Source organism: Trachurus japonicus, chromosome 9 (assembly GCF_045865225.1).
Source record: "Trachurus japonicus isolate A0001 chromosome 9, Traja_1.0".
In the NCBI taxonomy this organism is placed as follows: domain Eukaryota; kingdom Metazoa; phylum Chordata; class Actinopteri; order Carangiformes; family Carangidae; genus Trachurus; species Trachurus japonicus.
In genome coordinates this window covers 8067114-8087862 of record NC_140915.1, presented here as the reverse complement: position 1 = coordinate 8087862, position 20749 = coordinate 8067114, and the positions used below count along the sequence as shown (strand labels likewise).

The 20749-nt window shown below is 44.4% G+C and overlaps 1 protein-coding gene across 1 annotated transcript in view; it reads left to right on the top strand.

Annotated features, from left to right (window-relative positions):
- The window catches only part of mmp11a (matrix metallopeptidase 11a), a 46677-nt gene extending 27803 nt beyond the window's left edge, over positions 1-18874 (top strand). Inside the window, exons 2-8 of the mRNA XM_085788043.1 lie at positions 5473-5705; positions 10691-10834; positions 11637-11770; positions 12908-13146; positions 14139-14343; positions 17660-17920; positions 18748-18874. Of these exons, the coding sequence (XP_085644169.1) occupies positions 5473-5705; positions 10691-10834; positions 11637-11770; positions 12908-13146; positions 14139-14343; positions 17660-17920; positions 18748-18866 (1335 nt within the window). The 3' untranslated portion in view covers positions 18867-18874. The remainder of the gene's footprint in view (positions 1-5472; positions 5706-10690; positions 10835-11636; positions 11771-12907; positions 13147-14138; positions 14344-17659; positions 17921-18747) is intronic.
- The last annotated feature ends 1875 nt before the right edge of the window (positions 18875-20749 follow it).

The following is a 20749-nucleotide window of genomic DNA, read 5'->3' as shown; positions in this document are numbered from 1 at the left end:
ATATTTAACTTTTTCACAAAAAATCTCACATTCATCAAAGTCTCAACCTCTCTTCTTCACAACTCCACTGTAGTGTAGGGGTTAGGGTAACTGCCTGCCAACCCTAAGGTCACTGGTTCGAATCCAAGGGAAGAATTCTTGTTATGTTATGTTCAATTCTGCTCTCCTCCCCCGCCTTCAATTGGTTACAGGTGTTTGTTATCTCCTTGATTACTCATACCAGTTTGCAGCACATCATCACATTACAATGAATGACAACAGCTTTGAAAGCTGTGTGCTCTCTGTAGCCGAGTGGCAGAGTAAAGGTTTAATGATCATATGGTCATGGGTTCGATTCCTGCCTCAGTCTTTTCACTTCATTGCTTGACTTTTGATTCCAATTATTCAGCTGTCATTGGACAGTCTTTGATTCCTCATAGTATAAAGCTCATTGTAACTCAGGTTCTCTGTGGCCATATGGTTAGTGTGTTAGGTGTTGTGCTATTTCAACAATTCATATATCAAAACGTGCAGCTTTTTTTGAACTTTATCGGCATTACTTTTCTCTTGTTAACTATTTATACTTTTTCAAATATTTAACTTTTTCTGCAAATTAAACTCTAGACAAATTATTTTCTCCAGTTTTGTAGCCACACTTGTCTTCTGGCTAAAATTCTGGTCAAAAATGCAAAGAGACTTAGATAATAATTTAAAATATTTTTTAAATGCAGCCAGGGAGCTCTCTGCTCTCATTCAGCCCAATGCTGAGAATTCTCCACAACTCTGTCTGAAACATGCTTATGTCTGTGCTCTCTGTGGCGAAGTGGCAGAGTAAAGGTTTATTGATCATGAGGTCATGGGTTCGATTCCTTACTTTTTTTTTTAAGCAGAAGCCAGTGATCCTCTTATCAAAGGTTTTCTTTACCCCTCACATACTGTCTCTGTCTGTAGCCTAGTGGTTAGCTTGCTGGTCTGGAGACCTGAAGTTTGCTGGTTCAAATCTTGCCTCAACAACAATTATAGTGAATTATTTTCCCAGTTGTCCTCTGTTGACTTCTGATAACTTGCTTCATGTTGAAACTGCTGCTCTCAGCCTGAAATTCACAGAAATTTTCATTCTAAGTCATTCAAGCTTGACTCTCAAGCTTTCTTGATGTCAGAGTGAGACAGTGTGCAGATCATTAACAGACAACAGTCTCTGCAACTGTGTGTGCACCGTGGCCTAGAGGCAGAGTGGAAGTCTAATGACCATGAGATTGTGGGTTCGATTCCGACCTTGGTCAAACATTTGTATGGTGATCACTGCTTGCACTATTTGCTAATTCTGCAACAGCGTTCAGTTGCTATCAGCAGTCACACCATTTCCATTCTTGGAAATGCTTTTTCTAGTTATTTTTCCACTTCCGGCCGACTTTCGGTCCGCTACTAGTCCTGCAACTCGAAGAGTTGCAGGACATATTATATATCAAAACGTGCGGCTTGATCGGGATCGCTGTGCTATTACTTTTCTCAACAGTGTACGAATATTTCGCGACGTAAGTCGCGATTTACTGCGCAAAATTTTTGCATGTAAGTCAATGGGACGGGCGGGAAAAAAAGACCAATCATTGGAGTTTAACAAACGTCTACTGCTCAGGCATACTTTCACCTAGAGACTCCATTTAAACTTTAAACAGTAGACACAAGTCTTGTGTATTGTCGTATTACTCCACGTTTTGATAGGTCATATAGTTTTTGATCAATCCCTGATCAATGACCATGATCATTTTTGGAGAAATTATGAGATTATAATGGGTGTGTATTGGACAGAATGTTCGTGTCAGAGTGCGTGACATCATCGGTTAGAGTGGGAGAGAGTGAAGAAACATTCTGTATTTTTTCTGGATAAACTGTGACCACGGCCACAATTTACACTCTACAGACATAATTTTTTCAGAATTTGTAAGACAAACTTGTTATCTCTCATGTCATGTGCTCAAAATATCAGAGAGACTTACAGAATTGACAGAATCAGCCTCTGAGTGCGGCCACGTCTGTCCCTGCTCCTCATTGAGTCCAATACAAATATTTTCTGAGAGGAGCAGAACGGCCTGATGTTTTAAAACTGCCAGCGTCGCCAAAATATTTACTGTAGAAACACCAAATCGTACCGAAATTTTCAGTAAGTCCTTAGAGCAACGTTGATCTGTGTTTTGTTCTGATAGGAGTTACCGTTTTCTCATGCTAGGCCTAATTGTGAGACCGGTTTAGAGGCAGAAAATGGCTGTTTTTCTCCACGTTTCTGTCTGTCTCAGCCTGCGGGGGCCCCTATCGCCGTGGTAACCTCTTTGATCCTCAGGCCAGGGCTCGTTAACTTCATAAACAATCCACCTGGCGCTCGTTTAAATGTTTATAAACACAGACACAGCTAAATCAGACTGACACAGGATGCAGCTACTAACTAACTATGTGTCAAGTCAGTCACACACACACACACAGACTCTAGAGCCAGCTTCATGTGATTACAGTCACACACACACACACACACACACACACACACACACACACACACACACACACACACACACACACACACACACACACACACAGGTAACCTAATGTGGTTACAGCTCCTCCATATCAGTGCTTATAGAAAGATGATCATGTGTCTGTCTGATCAGCTCTGTCTTGACCTTAAGATCGTGGGTTTGATTCCCATGTTGACAGAGATGGCACAACCCGCAGTAGCTCCCGTGGCCCATTCAAAATTTCCCGAGAGGAAATTTTCTAGTTTTTAATCTAATCTCTAAACCAGCAGATCATTTATAATAATGTCACTGTTTCTTCCCTGTGAAGTTTCTGCAGCTCCTGAGTTTCTGTAAAGCTCCATGAACTCAGTGACTCTATCAGCTTCAGGGGGGATACATGTAAAAAAAAACAAAAAAAAAACAAAACAGAGGCAAACAAATGGAGCTTGAATTCCATGCAGGTTTTGTTTTCCTCTGATACGCTTCAGACCTGCAGCGGCGCAGCTTGATAAGATTTTGTTTTTTGTTGTTTATCTGAGGGTCCTGTTGTCTGTTGAGCGGATCTGTTGCACCGTCGACGGAAAATGCAGCAGCTAAAAAAATGTTCCTTTTAAAACAGAGTGAAACGCAGCAGAGGGGTGGAGGTGGAGGTGGAGGTGTGTTCTGTTTGTTCTGGGATGCAGACCCATCAGTCAGTGTGTTACTGCAGTCTGGAGCACATTCCACAAATCCTGCTGCGTTTTGTTCCCCATAACCTACAACAACGACACAGTTTGAGTCCTGCACGGGCTGAGGGAGGGAGGGGGGAGGGAGGGAGGAGGGGAGTGGGGGGGTTGGAGGGTGTAGCTGCTCTAAACACAACAAAAACAGGATTGTAACTTCATTCAGATAAACATCCTGTTTTCAGTTATTGTATATTTCATGAACATGGTGACGGCATTAACTCAACAGAAGACGTTTGTGTTAAAGCTCCATACGGTATAAAGGTAGATGTTTGTATTAAAGCTCCATACAGTATAAAGGTAGACGTTTGTGTTAAAGCTCCATACAGTATAAAGGTAGATGTTTGTATTAAAGCTCCATACAGTATAAAGGTAGACGTTTGTGTTAAAGCTCCATACAGTATAAAGGTAGATGTTTGTGTTAAAGCTCCATACGGTATAAAGGTAGACGTTTGTGTTAAAGCTCCATACGGTATAAAGGTAGACGTTTGTGTTAAAGCTCCATACGGTATAAAGGTAGATGTTTGTGTTAAAGCTCCATACAGTATAAAGGTAGACGTTTGTGTTAAAGCTCCATACGGTATAAAGGTAGATGTTTGTGTTAAAGCTCCATACAGTATAAAGGTAGATGTTTGTGTTAAAGCTCCATACAGTATAAAGGTAGATGTCCATGTGTAGTGTGATTATAAAGCAGCTCTAGGTTCTATATTAATACTGTGAAAGTATCAAAGCCTCAGTCCACAGAGAAATGCACACAGCCTGTATTCGGAAGCCTTAAAACCAGCCGTCAGGACTTCCTGTCACTTTGTGATGTCACAGCTAAGCCCCGCCCCCTCACCACCTGGACCCACCATCCATACAACAACTTTGCAGGATTTGGTTTCTCTGAGTGTTTTATTCTGAAATCTGCTCTATATTTTTTATTTTGGATCACTTTAGCCAATCAGAAGAGAAGCTCAGAGCCTCCTGTCTTCTGATTGGCTGACACCAACCTGTTGTTAATAGAGCTCCTTCAAAATAGAAACACCGGAGAAGAAGAAAATCTGGACATTTTTATTGTCAAAGTGAAAAATATTCATAGTTTCTCATTCAGTTGTTGACGTAAAAAGTAACCCTAACACACCGGTGCTTCAACTGCAACATGTGATGTTGCTAACAATGCTAACTGTGCGACATGTTGTGAGGTTGTTTGTGTTGTGTTGTTGTTGTTGAGGTCAGAGCCGTGGAGGTCCCGATCGCCCCAGAGAGATTATGTAACAGAGAAGCTGTGGGAAGCTCCATCTGATCAGATGAAGATGAGCTCTAATGAGTTCCATCTCAACACAATGTATCGATAGCGTCTTTTCCCACAGGTTGCTCTGAGTGGCGGGGAGCGGAAACACAGGAAATGCACGTACTGTAATTGTGCGATAGCGGGAGAACACCCAACAAAACGCCGCCCGTTAACCGCGGAGCTGCAGATGTGGTTTTGGTTTCCAGGCCGAGGACTGAGGCAGATGAGGAGGTGTGGACAGTACGCCTCTGTAATTTACTCCTGTGGAAATGAGCAGAGCCATTTCCTCTGGATGTGGAAGGAGAGGTGGGGGTGGAGGGGTGGGGGTGGGGCATTGACGATAATGGGACACTTTGGGACCGAGTGTGTCTTCAACTGGGGCAACTGTGTGTGTGAGTGTTTCCCTGACCTGATTCTAAATCTGCGGCGTCATAAAGATGAAGAGTTCAGATGCTGGTTCACCTCAGGTCGCTAGGCTAGGCTATATGGTCTCCAGGGCAACGCTTCTTCTCGTTTTGCTCTTCAACCTTTATGTTTTGTGTCTTTCCCCCGTTTTAGTGGGGCAGATAACTGCAAATTACAGGAGGATTGTTCATTTCTGGAAACAAGCACCAAAATTGGCACACATAAAACCCGTTAGCCACCTAAAAATGAAAGATGGCGGCCATTTTTCAAGATGGCCGCCATTGAATATACAGTAATATTGCATTTCGGAATACAATCCCAAAAACTTGTCCTATTTGAATGATCTTGGTGTCAAATAATACATTTTTCACTATGTGGAATCCAAATTTGGACCCATGGACTTACTCACTGGCTTCCTTGTACCATATATCAGTCCCGGAATCCTAATATTCTGCTAAATTAGAGGTTCATGTTACGTCTGACTCGGTTAAAATGCATGGTAGTGTATATCGTAGTAGTTTTAGAGGTTTAGAATGTGTAGCATCTTTGTTTATTTGGTTTCATTTTCTCCTCCTTGTTGTTCCAGGTCTCTGAAAAATCCCCGGACCTGAAGAAGAGAGGGAAGGCGGCTCACGCTCAGGAGTTAGTGAAGGAGACCAGTTTGTCCAACAGCACGGCCAACAACAACGGGTGGAACCGACCCAGATGCGGCGTGCCGGACTACCCCGCCCAGAGGGAGGTGCACCACCGAGGACGACAGCGCCAGAGACGCTTCGTCCTGTACGGAGGACGTCTGGAGAAGACGGACTTGACCTACAGGTACAGATCTGCTGATCCACACACACCACTAGGACTCACTAGGAGCTGGTTAATAAAGGTACACTGCAAAAACTCAAAATCTTTCCAAGAATATTTGTCATATTTCTTGCCAAAATGTCTCATTTCTAGTCAAAACTAAACTCTTTTCACTCAAAATAAGAATCATCACCTAAAAATGAACTTGTTTTTAGATCATTTTCATTTGTTTCAAACAAATTTTCACTTGAGATAAGTAGATAAATCTGCCAGTGAAAGCAAGTTTTTTTGTGCTTGTAATAAGAAAGAAAAACTTGATCCACTATCAGATTTTTTTTTACTTATTTCAAGTGAAAATATTCTTGAAAGAAGTAAAAAAAAGGGTCTAAAAACAAGCTACTTTTTAAATGTGTTGAGTCTTATTTGAAGTATAATGAGATTTGTTTTGACTAGAAATGACATTTTGACTAGGAATAAGACAAAAATTCTTGGTAAGATTTTGAGTTTTTGCAGTGTACAAATGTAGTAGAGTTAAGCTGAGAAACCAGGGTCTAAATTAAGTTTTGGATTAATTGATCTAAACTCTCCGGAGGTTGGGGAAGTTTTGGGGGTGTGGTCTGCAATGCCCAACATTTCTGATTGGTGGAGTTGAGTTGAGTTTTTGCTGCAGTTTGACAGATGATCTGCGCCAAAACATCTACAAGGTTGGGCGAGAGGAAAACATGAAAAAATGGAAACAGATTAACAGGCAACTGCGATGTTGTAGAAATGGCCGTCATCGTTATTGCATCGTCGTTGTTGTGAAGCCTTCTACTTCTTCTTACCGCCACCTACTGGACCGGAGGCGCAGTGCTTTAACTTACATTGTTTTTACATAGTATGTGAATCCATCCAATTTGGAAACAGCAAACTTTGAGTTCCTGAAAATGTTGGAAACTTTAGAGACAAACAACCTCTCATTGAAACCAATGGGCAATTTTAGGGTTAACCTAAGGGTTAACCTAATGTGTAAGTCTTCTATACTATGGCAGGAAGCTAGAGAGAATCCAACTTCACGGGTTTGAACCCAGAACCCTTTGCTGTGAGGCGACTTAACTAACCACTACATCACCATATCATGTAAAAAGTTCTCTGTTATCAGAATCAGCACCAGAACAATCGAGTAGTACGTGGCCTCTTTGGACATCTGAACCTTTAATCTCTTATTTTAAAGTTCACATCAACTATTTTTTTTAAAAAATAGCTCAGAAAAACGGAAAATTTACACACAGCATCCAAATGACTGAGCGCTTTGGCTTCATACAGAACTATTAGTGTTGTGAGACGTCTCTGCTGCCCCCAAGTGGCCGAACACTCTGTTACAGCAGCTTTAAAGAGAGACGTAGTCAGCCTTTTTTAAACTTTAAATCTGAATGTTGAACTCTGGGGAGGAAATGTAAAATGGTTTCCTACATACATCACTGAGAGAAAACAAAGTCGTTGAAGTTATGATTGTGAAGAAAAAAAAACAAAGAGGTGCTGGTTTTCTTTCATCTGAGGCCTCGGCACCATCGAGTGTCTGGCGGTCGTCTGCTGCTGCTGCCTCTGTCTCTGTCTCCTGGGGTCCCTTTCATTGTAGCCATTCTTTAACTTAACAGTATATTAAGGCTGGCAGAGAGGGGTGGGGATGGTGGGGTGAGGGCTTTTATTAGCAGCACCGGCCACAGACTTTCTGCTGGATCGGACCAATAAAAGACGACAGTGACACCTGAGTGATGTGGTGAAGCACGATCACGACAAAGTGAACTTCAGGCCAGAGAGGCATGAACTTAACGGCTGTTTACAGAACTGAAATGGTGCGTTCAGGTACGTTCAGGTGCTGCTAAACTTTAAAGGGATAGTTCACCCAAAATTCAAATTTCACTCATTATCTACTCACTCTCATGTCGACTAAGAGCTGTGAGAATTTTCAGAGTCCTCCGTCCCTTCTCTGAGTTATAGGGGGGTCCGCACAGCAGTATTTGTCCATATAATGGTTGTCAATGGATACCAACTTTCTTCGTCCAAAAAGATACACCAAAAAACATCCAAATACCTCCATACTGCTCGTCTGTAATGTCCCTCTTGTATTGAAGGGCTTCAATACGACATGAGAAATAGTTCCGCCGGTCAGTGCAAATCACGCGAGATTTGCACTGACACAGGACGAGCAGTGAACTGAGACACCGGGAGCTTCCGCTACAAACAAGCTTAAAATATAGACTTCTCATATTGGGGCTTCAATACAAGAGGGACTTTACAGACGAGCACTATGGAGGTATTTTGATGTTTTTTGGTGTGTCTTTTTGTTACGAAGAAAGTTGGTATCCATTCACAACCATTATATGGACAAATACTGCTGCGTGGACCCCCCCGTAACTCAGAGAAGGCACGGAGGACTCTGAAAATTCTCACAGCTCTTAGTCGACATGAGGGTGAGTAGATTATGAGTGAAATTTGAATTTTGGGTGAACTATCCCTTTAACAGGGCTGAAACGGTGATGGAAATTACAACGAAAGACGTAATTTATCAGATTTGTATTGATCTCTTTTATCATCCAAAACCAAATCAATCTACTGCTGAAAATAGTTCCCAACAAACACACTATTTCCTCCTGTTTGATCAAAATTAAAAGAATTTAACAATTTTAGGCAACTAGTGATCACATTACTTATATTTTATTAATTTATCATATATTTTAGATTAAATCAATTGATTGTTAGTCTATTAAAGGTCGAAAAAGTGGCACCAAACGGGGATCAATCTGCCCCCAACAGCTGCACTATTTCCTGCTTTATTATCATTTCATATGGTTTAATATAATAAAACTTTTACTTATCGTCCATTCAGAAAAATGTTTCAACGATCAGAGACAATATGCGTCCGTCCACTCAACAGATTGACAGACTGGTTCACTGACTGGTTCACACACAGTGACTTCCTTCAGTGGACTCAGGTGTTTCTCTGATGAGTCGTTTGTTTGTTCAAAACCTGATAAGCTGAAGAATTCGGAGCTGTGTGAACTTTGCACCGAGGAAAAAGTCAAACTTCAACAATCTGCACAAATATTTACACCTTTGCACCAGCGTGTGGTTTTTTTGCACAAACACACTGACGCAGAGCTGCTCCAGACCTCAGCTCTGTGTCTGTGTCTGTGTCGGTGGTGGAGAGTCGAGCTTTTTGTTTTTTTATTGCTCATGTTTTTGTAAATTAAGACCACATTTCCCATAAAGCCTGCTGCTTCCTGTTTCTGTCGACGAAACGCTGATAACAGCCGCAGTAAAACAACATGAAGGTTAAAACTCACATCATCACATGTTTCTGTTTATTATCCTGTGGCATCAGGTCATATTATTTATATTTTATGTAAATTATATTGATCTGTATTTTCATCTTTTACCTTTACAAGCCACTTCCTCTTCACTCTTATTTGCTGAGGAAGCGACTGATGAGGAACAGGATCAGATGTTTGTCAGTGTTTTGCAGATTTTACAGAATACGCGGCAGAATTGTTTACTTTTGGTTGCTGTGATACCATGTAGTTTGTTTGAATTAATGTTAAATAAATCACGTTACAACATGTATCAGTGGTTAGAGCAGCTAAGAATCCAACCAGGAGTGTGAAAGTGTTTCATTGTTTGTGGCAGAAGCCTCCATCAGCACTGGCATCTGTTCTGTTGTTTTTGTTTTATCTCTGGTTTTGATTGTTAGACGCTGAGCTTTGATGTTAAATCCTGCATATGATAGAATAAACAGCTCATGCAGCTTTAAATGGTGTTTTAGAGGTAAATATAGAGACTGCTTGATGAAAAACTGTCCCTGAAGGCAACGCACATCAGTGGTTTTGCATGAATTTCCCTCTAAAACAACTCTGTCTGGTAACGTTGTGTTATTATCTCATAGCGTGGTGAATGTGCAGCTCACAACTTGTCCACCAGAGCGTTGTGGAGTTGTTGGATTGTGTATTTGATGAGTTTGATGAGGGAAACCAAGAAATCCCATGAGCCTCCGTAGCGTAGCTCTGAGCAGCTCACGGCTCTGCTCCGCCGTTCTAAAAATAGCTGTAGCCAAAATGTTGAACTATTCCCTTTAAACAGAGGTGGCTTTTCTTTAATTATAATACAGCAGCATTTGTAAATGTAGTTCAGTCTTGCTGATGCTGTTGCATGTGTAGCTAGAAGTGACTGTGACAGTTGGGAATCTAACTTGAGTTGGGACGACCAAAACTTCTTATTGGCTGCTCATTTGCTTTACATAATACACATTGTCAAAATATATTACTGTAACATGTAGGCTAATTGCCCCTGTTATTTATTTCATAATGATAACAATGCTGCTTCGTCTGTACGTCTATGCCTGTATGTCTGTCACTATACACATGTCTATCGTTTGTAAGTCTGTCGTTGTACTTATGTCCATTGTATGTAGGCTATGTCTGTCACTGCTTATTGCTGCTTATATGTCTTGTTGTTACACGGTGCACTTTTGCCCAAGTTTAAGTTAAAGTTTATCTAATCTAATCTAATCTAATTTGAATTTTGACCACTGCGCTGAAAATGTCTCCAATTTTCATTTCAGAAACATGCTAACATAATGAAATATTGCAGCATTTTTCCCCCCATTGACTTTTGACCCTCAGTGTGAAACGACTTTTAACCTCATACTCAGCTGATCCAGTTGTTGCAACAACAACAACCACAGCTTCACTCGTCTGTCGTCTTTTCTCCACCTCTCTCTCTCACACTGGGTGGTTTGATCTCAGAGAAGACGATGATGATACAGTGTTTTGTTCTGGAGCCCCCTCCCACCTCACAGAGGGAGATCAGATCAGGGTGAGGCAGGTGAGGTTGGTGGTCCCACTCTGCTACTCTACCTCCTAACATCCTCTGTGTGTGTGTGTGTGTGTGTGTGTGTGTGTGGGTGTGTGTGTGTGTGTGTGTGTGTGTGTGTGTGTGTGTGTGTGTGTGTGTGTGTGTGTGTGTGTGTGTAGGATCGTGAGGTTTCCGTGGCAGCTGGGTGAGGAGAAGGTTCGAAGTGTTTTCCGTGAAGCTCTGAAGATCTGGAGCGACGTCACCCCGCTCACCTTCACCGAGGTCCACAGCGGGGAGGCCGACATCCGCATCGACTTCGCCAGGTGAGAAACACAACACCTGGCTGGTGAAAACATCTGGAAACATCTGGAAACATCTGGAAACATCTGGAAACACATGAGTCATCTTACGTAATTACGTAAATGGACATAGTTGTTGTTGTTGTTGTTGTTAGGTTTTTTTGGAAACTGATTTTCACAAAACAAAACAACCTGAACCCAAATGAATGGATAATTTATCGATGTAGATAGATAGATAGATAGACAGACAGACAGACAGACAGACAGACAGATAGATAGACAGATAGATAGACGGGGTTGATAGAAAGAAATACATAAAAAGAAAAAGAAAGAAGTAAAAAGACAGAGAACGGGGGTAGAAAGAATGAAAGAAAGAAAAAAGACACAGAGAGAGGGGTAGAAAGGAAGAAAAAAGACAGAGAGACAGGGTAGATAGAAAAAAATACAGAAAGAAAGAAAGAAAAGACAGAGAGAGAGGGATGGATAGATAGAAAAAAGACAGAGATAGAGAGAGGGGTCAAAAGAAAGAAAAAGACAGAGAGAAGGGGTAAATAGAAATAAATAAAGAGAAAAAGAAGGAAAAAGACAGGCAGACAGACAGATACAGTAGATAGATAGATAGACGGACGGACGGACGGACGGACGGACGGACGGACGGACGGACGGACGGACGGACGGACGGACGGACGGACGGACGGACAGACGGACAGACAGACAGACAGACAGACAGACAGACAGACAGACAGACAGACAGACAGACAGACAGACAGATAGATAGATAGATGTTTTCCTCCTCATCAGCAGCGTTTGTTTTACGGACCTGCAGGTACTGGCACGGAGACACGCTGCCCTTCGACGGCCCCGGAGGGATCCTGGCTCACGCCTTCTTCCCCAGGACGCACCGACAGGGCGACATTCACTTCGACTACGACGAGTCCTGGACGCTGGGAAACCACATGGGTGAGCGAGGCTGGTGTAGAAGGAGGAGAGAGAGAGAGAGAGAGAGAGAGAGACAGAGAGACAGAGAGAGAGAGAAGGGAAACTGTTATTTATTCTCCATTAGTGGAGAAAACAACAATTTTTCTTCAATTAATTGTCATTTTCCAGGAGTTTTACTTCAAAGCTGCACTGAGGACATTCAGATTAATCAAAGTTATGTATTGGGATAGTTCAACATTTTGGCAAATTGGCCCATTGCCATAATCCCTATAGTTTTAGGAGTAGGTTCGCATCAGCTGTTTTGGATGAATTCCCCTCTAAAACAACTCTGTCTGGTAACGTTCTGTTATTATCTCATAACGTGGTGAATGTGCAGGTCACAACTTGTCCACCAGAGCGTTTTGGAGTTGTTGGATTGTGTATTTGATGAGTTTGATGAGGGAAACCAAGAAATCCCATGAGCCTCCGTAGCGTAGCTCCTTAAAATCCGCCGTTCTAAAAACAGCTTGCACCGACAATTAAAGGTAACAAACCTACTGCTATGACTATAGGGATTATGGCAATGGGCCAATTTGCTAAAATGTTGAACTATCCCTTTAAACAGTAAAAAGTTGAACCTCAAATACAGATTTGTCACAAGTTTAAATCACATTTGAGTGATTATGGAGGAAAAAAACAAAAACCCTAATATCAATAATAAAAAGAAGCCAGAGTCTGATTCCTTTACATTTAAATTTGTTCATGTAGACATTGTGATTATTTTGAAAACAAAACTTTTACTTATTTGATACCCAATAAGACTCACTACGTAGTGCGCCATAACATAATAATCAGGATCCGCCCACAGAGATCATCATTGTCACTTAAATCCATTTACGACCATTCATTGCTATCAAAGCGAAACTTTCTGTCTCGTCAGGAGGAAAGTGTGAGTCAGCTCAGCAGCGACGGGAAGCAGCGAGGAACATTTTTATGTGTCTTTGATGTTGGCACAGTTCAGGTTGCCAAAAGAAAAAAAGAAAAAACCCTCTGAAAGAAGCAGGTTATGACAAATACCTGCAGAAGCTCCGATGGCATCTGAGCCAGGTGTGGTTGTGGTGCATCCTCTGAGGTTTATCTAACACCCCCCCCTCCCCTCCCCTGTTTCCCCCCCTGCAGGCACAGACCTTCTCCAGGTTGCTGCCCATGAGTTCGGGCACGTCCTGGGCCTGCAGCACTCGCGCGAGCCGGGGGCCATCATGTCCGCCTACTACTCCTTCTCATATCCGCTGAAGCTGAGCAACGACGACAGAGACGGCATCCAGTACCTGTACGGAGCCCACCCGCGGCTGCTGCCCTCGCCCCCGCCCCCACCACCACCACCGCCACCGCCCGCCAACCCTGAGACCAACGAGATTGTCACCAATGTGAGTGGGGGAGTGATGAAACGATTTTTTACACAACTGAATATGAGACTTAAAGGGATAGTACTGTAGCATTTTTTTTTAAAGTGGGGTTGTATGATCTACAAATAGCCCCTAAGTACTTTAATTGCAGTAGCAGACTCTCTGCACTCCTCCCGTTAGCAACGCCAGCCCATAGCCCTGCCCAGAGATTTACAACATACAGTGTTGTGAACAGGCCCAAACTCACGTATCCCTCCACCCAGGGTTAGTGCCCGCCGATCAGCAGTTGGTTAGGTCCAAATAAAAACTGTGTTTTTCCTGCACTTTGAGGGGCTGGACAAAATTATATTATAGCGAACAATGGAACTGTGTATTTTTTTTCAGGTAAAACCTCTTTTAGGCCGTGAAAATAGGCTGTTTCTTTGGGTCTGTTCACAACACTGTATGTTGTAAATCTCTGGGCAGGGCTATGGGCTGGCGTTGCTAACGGGAGGAGTGCAGAGAGTCTTCTACTGCAATTAAAGTACTTAGGGGCTATTTGTAGATCATACAACCCCACTTTAAAAAAAATACTGAAGAATTAAAGTACAGTAAGATCTAAACAAACAACAAAACTAAAATTCAAACAGAAACAGAACAACAGTAATAGGCAATGGACAATGGAGAGAAGCTGAAGTTCTGTTGATGTGAACTCATTTGAGTCTTTTACAGTAAAGATCTCGAAGGCGACGCCACATCACAGACATGTTTTTGAGCCGGAGATGATGAATGAGGGTCAAAGACAAAAGTCAGATTTCAGTTTAACCACCATTATTTTCTCTGTTGTAAAACTTGTAACTGATACTTCCTTCAGCGTCTTCAGTCATGGTACTGCTTTAGTTTTGGATCCTCCCAGGCAGTAAAACGTCTCTTTAACACTTTATCCCGCTGCAGTAAAAGCCTCTGTTGTTGGGAACGTGAACGTCTCAGTTTCAAAATGAACCAGTGATGTGTTTCACTTGCAGCCCGACGCCTGCCAGACGGACTTTGATGCCGTGTCTATGATCCGAGGGGAGCTGTTCTTCTTTAAGTCGGGCTATGTCTGGAGGATCAGGGACGGACATCTGCAGAGCGGCTACCCGGCGCTGGCGTCGCGTCACTGGAGGGGGATTCCTGACAACATCGACGCCGCCTTTGAAGACAAGTCGGGGAACATCTGGTTCTTTCAAGGTGAGAAGGGAAGACGTCACATGGCTACATGTGAGGGGGAGGAGAGTGGGCGGTCCTTCAGTGGACGTCAGTAGAGTGGGTGGTCCTTCCAAAAACATCAGAAGAGTGGGTGGCCTTCAAAAGACTTCAATAGAGTGGGCGGTCCTACCGAAGACTTCGATAGAGTGGACAGTCCTTCCAAAGACGTCAGTAGAGTGGGTGGCCTTCAAAAGACTTCAATAGAGTGGGTGGTCCTTCCAAAGACGTCAGTAGAGTGGGCGGTCCTTCAAAAGACTTAAATAGAGTGGGCGGTCCTTCAGTGGAAGTCAGTAAAGACGTCAATGGAGTGGGCGGTCCTTCCAAAGACGTCAATAGAGTCGGCAATTTTTCAGTGGATGTCAATAGAGTGGGCAATTTTTCAGTGGACGTCAATAGAGTGGGCAGTCCTTCAATGGACGTCAGTAGAGTGGGCGGTCCTTCAGTGGACATCAGTAGAGTGGGCGGTCCTTCCAAAGACGTCAGAAGAGTGGGCGGTCCTTCAAAAGACGCCAGAAGAGTGGGCGGTCCTTCCAAAGACGTCAATAGAGTGGACAGTCCTTCCAAAGATGTCAGTAGAGTGGGAGGTCCTTCAATGGACGTCAATAGAGTGGGAGGTCCTTCAATGGACGTCAGTAGAGTGGGAGGTCCTTCAATGGACGTCAATAGAGTGGGCGGTCCTTCAAAAGACCTCAGTAAAGTGGGCGGTCCTTCTAAAGATGTCAGTAGAGTGGGAGGTCCTTCAATGGACGTCAATAGAGTGGGAGGTCCTTCAATGGATGTCAATAGAGTGGGAGGTCCTTCAATGGATGTCAGTAGAGTGGGCGATCTTTCAGTGGACGTCAATAGAGTGGGCGGTCCTTCAAAAGACATCAGTAGAGTGGGCGGGTCCTTCAAAAGATGTCAGTAGAGTGGGCGGTCCTTCAGTGGACATCAGTAGAGTGGGAGGTCCTTCAATGGACGTCAATAGAGTGGGTGGTCCTTCAAAAGACGTCAATAGAGTGGGCGGTCCTTTAGTGAATGTCAATAGAGTGGGTGGTCCTTCAGTGGACGTCAATAGAGTGGGCGGTCCTTCATTGGACATCAGTAGAGTGGGCGGTCCTTCATTGGATGTCAATAGAGTGGGAGGTCCTTCAGTGGACGTCAGTAGAGTGGGAGGCCCTTCAATGGATGTCAATAGAGTGGGCGGTCCTTCCAAAGACGTCAATAGAGTGGGAGGTCCTTCAAAAGATGTCAATAGAGTGGGCGGTCCTTCAGCGGACGTCAATAGAGTGGGCGGTCCTTCAAAAGACGTCAATAGAGTGGGCGGTCCTTCAAAAGACGTCAGTAGAGTGGGCGGGTCCTTCAAAAGATGTCAGTAGAGTGGGCGGTCCTTCAGTGGACGTCAGTAGAGTGGGCGGTCCTTCAATGGACGTCAATAGAGTGGGCGGTCCTTCCAAAGATGTCAATAGAGTGGGCGGTCCTTCCAAAGACGTCAATAGATTGGGCGGTCCTTCAAAAGATTTCAATAGAGTGGGCGGTCCTTCAATGGATGTCAATAGAGTAGGCGGTCCTTCAGTGGACATCAATAGAGTGGGCGGTCGTTCAAAAGATTTCAATAGAGTGGGAGGTCTTTCAGTGGACGTCAGTAGAGTGGGAGGCCCTTCAATGGATGTCAATAGAGTGGGCGGTCCTTCCAAAGACGTCAATAGAGTGGGAGGTCCTTCAAAAGATGTCAATAGAGTGGGCGGTCCTTCAGCGGACGTCAATAGAGTGGGCGGTCCTTCAAAAGACGTCAATAGAGTGGGCGGTCCTTCAGCGGACGTCAATAGAGTGGGCGGTCCTTCAAAAGACGTCAATAGAGTGGGCGGTCCTTCAAAAGACGTCAGTAGAGTGGGCGGGTCCTTCAAAAGATGTCAGTAGAGTGGGAGGCCCTTCAATGGATGTCAATAGAGTGGGCGGTCCTTCCAAAGACGTCAATAGAGTGGGCGGTCCTTCAAAAGACGTCAATAGAGTGGGCGGTCCTTCAAAAGACGTCAGTAGAGTGGGCGGGTCCTTCAAAAGATGTCAGTAGAGTGGGCGGTCCTTCAGTGGACGTCAGTAGAGTGGGCGGTCCTTCAATGGACGTCAATAGATTGGGCGGCCCTTCCAAAGATGTCAATAGAGTGGGCGGTCCTTCCAAAGACGTCAATAGATTGGGCGGTCCTTCAAAAGATTTCAATAGATTGGGCGGTCCTTCAATGGATGTCAATAGAGTGGGCGGTCCTTCAAAAGACGTCAGTAGAGTGGGCAGTCCTTCAATGGACGTCAGTAGAGTGGGTGGTCCTTCAGTGGACATCAGTAGAGTGGGCGGTCCTTCCAAAGACGTCAATAGAGTGGGTGGTCCTTCAAAAGATGCCAGAAGAGTGGGCGGTCCTTCAAAAAACGCCAGAAGAGTGGGCGGTCCTTCCAAAGATGTCAATAGAGTGGGCGGTCCTTCCAAAGACGTCAATAGATTGGGCTGGTCTTTCTATTGACGTCAATGGAGTGGGCGGTCCTTCAAAAGATGTCAGTAGAGTGGGCGGTCCTTCAGTGGACGTCAATAGAGTGGGAGGTCCTTCAGTGGACGTCAATAGAGTGGGCGGTCCTTCAAAAGACGTCAGTAAAGTGGGCGGTCCTTCAGTGGACGTCAATAGAGTGGGAGGTCCTTCAGTGGACGTCAATAGAGTGGGAGGTCCTTCAGTGGACGTCAGCAGAGTGGGTGGTCCTTCAGTGGACGTCAATAGAGTGGGCGGTCCCTCAAAAGATGTCAATAGAGGGGGCGGTCCTTCAGTGGACGTCAATAGAGTGGGCGGTCCTTCCAAAGATGTCAACAGAGTGGGCGGTCCTTCAGTGGACGTCAATAGAGTGGGCAGTCTTTCAAAAGACTTCAATAGAGTGGGCAGTCTTTCAAAAGACTTCAATAGAGTGGGCAGTCCTTCCAAAGATGTCAATAGAGTGGGCGGTCCTTCAGTGGACGACGGACGTCATTAGAGTAGGCGGTCCTTCAATGGACGTCAATAGAGTGGGCGGTCCTTCAATGGACGTCAATAGAGTGGGCGGTCCTTCAAAAGATGTCAATAGAGTGGGAGGTCCTTCAGTGGACGTCAATAGAGTGGGAGGTCCTTCAATGGATGTCAATAGAGTGGGCAGTCCTTCAGTGGACGTCAATAGAGTGGGCGGTCCTTCTGAAGACGTCAATAGAGTGGGTGGTCCTTCAGTCAACAGCTAAAGAGTCAAAACCACTGAGTGAGAAACAGGGATGTTAACGTTGTCTGTTCTTCACCTCGTGTCCTTCTCGCAGGTGAGAACTACTGGGTGTTCGATGCCGAGAGGCAGATCAGGGGCCCAGAGTCCATCAGGGGTCTCGGTCTGTCCGTGTCTGGGGTCCAGGCGTCGTTGCGCTGGGGCCACGACGCCAACTTCAACACCTACTTCTTCAAGTCAGGCAGCTACTGGAGGTTCAGCCCCCGCGAGAACCGGGTGGAGTCGGTGTACCCACGCAGCATGAAGGACTGGAGCGGCATCCCCGACGACGTGGACGCTGCCTTCAGGGACATCTACGGTACGGTTCAAAACCCCAAACCTGGAGGGAAGGACGTTGAGAATTTGGGATTGTTTGATGAAATCTCAATTATTACCTCTCCAATTAAAGATATTACATTTAAACCAAACAAATCCCACACACACAACCCAAATACAAACCAGTTGTTGGATGGTGGGTCCAGGTGGTGAGGGGGCGGGGCTTTGCCGTGACATCACAAAGTGACAGGAAGTCCTGACGGCTGGTTTTAAGGCTCAATTAAGAAGGGTTGATCCATGAGAAGATCTAAAAACTATCTCAGTGTAATTTTCCACCTCCTCTCTTAGCTCTGGAGCTCTAACAACACATCAGTGTCAGCCAATCAGAAGAGAGGAAACTCTGAGCCTCTCTTTTGATTGGCTGACTGTTTTCTGAGTGATCCAAAATTTTAAGAAATAGAGCAGATTTCAGAATAAAACACTGAGAGAAACAAAATCCTGCAAAGTTGTTGGAAGGTGGGTCCTGGTGGTGAGGGGACGGGGCTTTAGGTGACTGTTTTGTTGTGACATCACAAAGTGACAGGAAGTCCTGACGGCTGGTTTTAAGGCTCAGTTTCTGAATACAGGCTGTGTGCATTTCTCTGTGGACTGAGGCTTTGACACTTTCCCAGTATTACAGTAATATAGAACCTAGAGCTGCTTTATAATCACACTACACATGGACATCTACCTTTATACTGTATGGAGCTTTAACACAAACATCTACCTTTATACTGTATGGAGCTTTAACACAAACGTCTACCTTTATACTGTATGGAGCTTTAACGTATTTAACTCAGTGAACTCTTCTGGCCTCTGTGTTTGTTTCAGGCTACGCTCACTTCATCCGAGGACGTCAGTACTGGAAGTTCGACCCGGTGGGGATGAACTCGTTGGAGGGTTACCCCCGATACATCGGCATGGACTTTTTCGGTTGTAGGAACGTGTGAGAGTCCGTCGCCGCGGAGACTCACAGAGACTTAAAAAGATGATTTTTTTGTTGTTTTTTGTTTCGACCATGAAGAGGAGTTTCTGGAAAACGAAGACATTCATTTTTTTTTTATATGTTGACTCTACAGATCCGAGGCGACTCCGAATCTGTTTCTGCTTTACTCCATTTATTGACACTCGGATCAATCACAGCTTCTTCTCAGGAAAAAAAACAAAACAAACACACAAGTTAGGTTTCCTCAGACTTGGCTCCTCCTGTGCAGCTACACTCCTATTTATTTTTGCACATGTTGTCACCGTCAGGCTGAGATCTGCAGTAACGACACCGATGTGAACCGACATTGAAACCAGTTTGACACACAAAGTTTCAAACCAAACGTCATCACGACTCTTTTTTTAAAAAAAAAAACCAAATGTCGATCAACACGACTTCCTCTCCACTGCTTCTCTGTGAATATTCAGACGCGTCGTCTTATTGTTGATCGTCTGCAGTGAATCAACATGTGGAAAATGTGAAGGAAAAAAAAAAAAAAGGCGTCTGTTTGTTTCCAGTGACACGAGGAAAAGGTCGTGACCTCCTCCTCCTCCTCGTCTTCATACACGTCTTACCTGATGTTCCCTGACTTCTCTTCATCTTCATCGTCTGTTTTGTTGTTTTTGTGTTTTTTTATCGACGCTCTTTCAACTTTTTCACCTCAGAGTAAAAAAAAAGGTTTAAATGTGATTTGTTGACTCCGCTCTTAAAGGACGGAGGGGCAGTGAACTAAACACATCGCTGAGACTGACGAGTGGCCTGAAGAGTTTTTATCCTATTTATTCCTCACATCTTCAGTCCTTCAGTTTAATGGACGAGAGTTTTACCTTCACTCGTTTCCTCGTGTAGATTTTACATTTGATGTTTTAGTTAGTTTTTTTTTTTTTTACTTTTTATTCCCAAACAGAACAAAAGAAAAAAGGAGCCGTGAAGAAACTCCAAGTTCCTGTTGAGGAGAAGATGAGACGAGTTCACTGGTGTGTTATGTGGACGAAGCTCCATGGCGCCCTCTGGTGCAGCAGGGGGGTGGTGGTGGTGATGCGTTCAGGGTCGGTCGGGAGCAGCAGCCGCTCTGAGTGTCACTGAGACAATAAAAGAGATAATTGATGACAAAGATAATTAATGACAAAGATAATTAATGACAAAGATAATCGGCCAAACTGAAGCTAAATTACAGAGACAGATATGAATTAAAGGGCTGCAGCTGGAATCAAACCTGCGTTCAAGGCTCCATGTTTGAGCTGTCGATCCTCCACCTCAGTGACTGGACCTTGTATCTGTCTTCCCCCTCGTCCTCCTCCTCCTCTTCTCTCTTTCCTCCTCCTCTTCTTCTTCCTCTTTCTCCTCCTCCTCTTCCTCTTCCTCTCTTTCCTCCTCCTCTTCTTCTTCCTCTTTCTCCTCCTCCTCCTCTTCCTTCTCCTCTCCTTCCTCCACCTCTTCTTCTTTCTCCTCCTCCTCTCCTTCCTCTTCTCTCCTTCCACCTCTTCCTCCTCTTCCCCTCTTCTTCGTCCTCTTTCCTCCTCCTCCTCGCCTTCCTCATCTTCCTCTTCTTCTTTCTCCTCCTCTTCCTCTCCCCTTCTTCTTCCTCCTCTTCGTCTCTCTCCTCTTCTTCTTTCTCCTCCTCTCTTTCCTCCTCCTCCTCTTCTTCCTCCTCCTCTCCTTCCTCATCTTCTTTCTCCTCCTCTTCCTCTCCCCTTCTTCTTCCTCCTCTTCGTCTCTCTCCTCTTCTTCTTTCTCCTCTTCCCCTTTCTCCTCCTCTCTTTCCTCCTCCTCCTCTTCTTCTTTCTCCTCCTCCTCTTCCTTCTCATCCTCTTCTTCTTTCTCCTCCTCCTCTTCCTTCTCATCTCC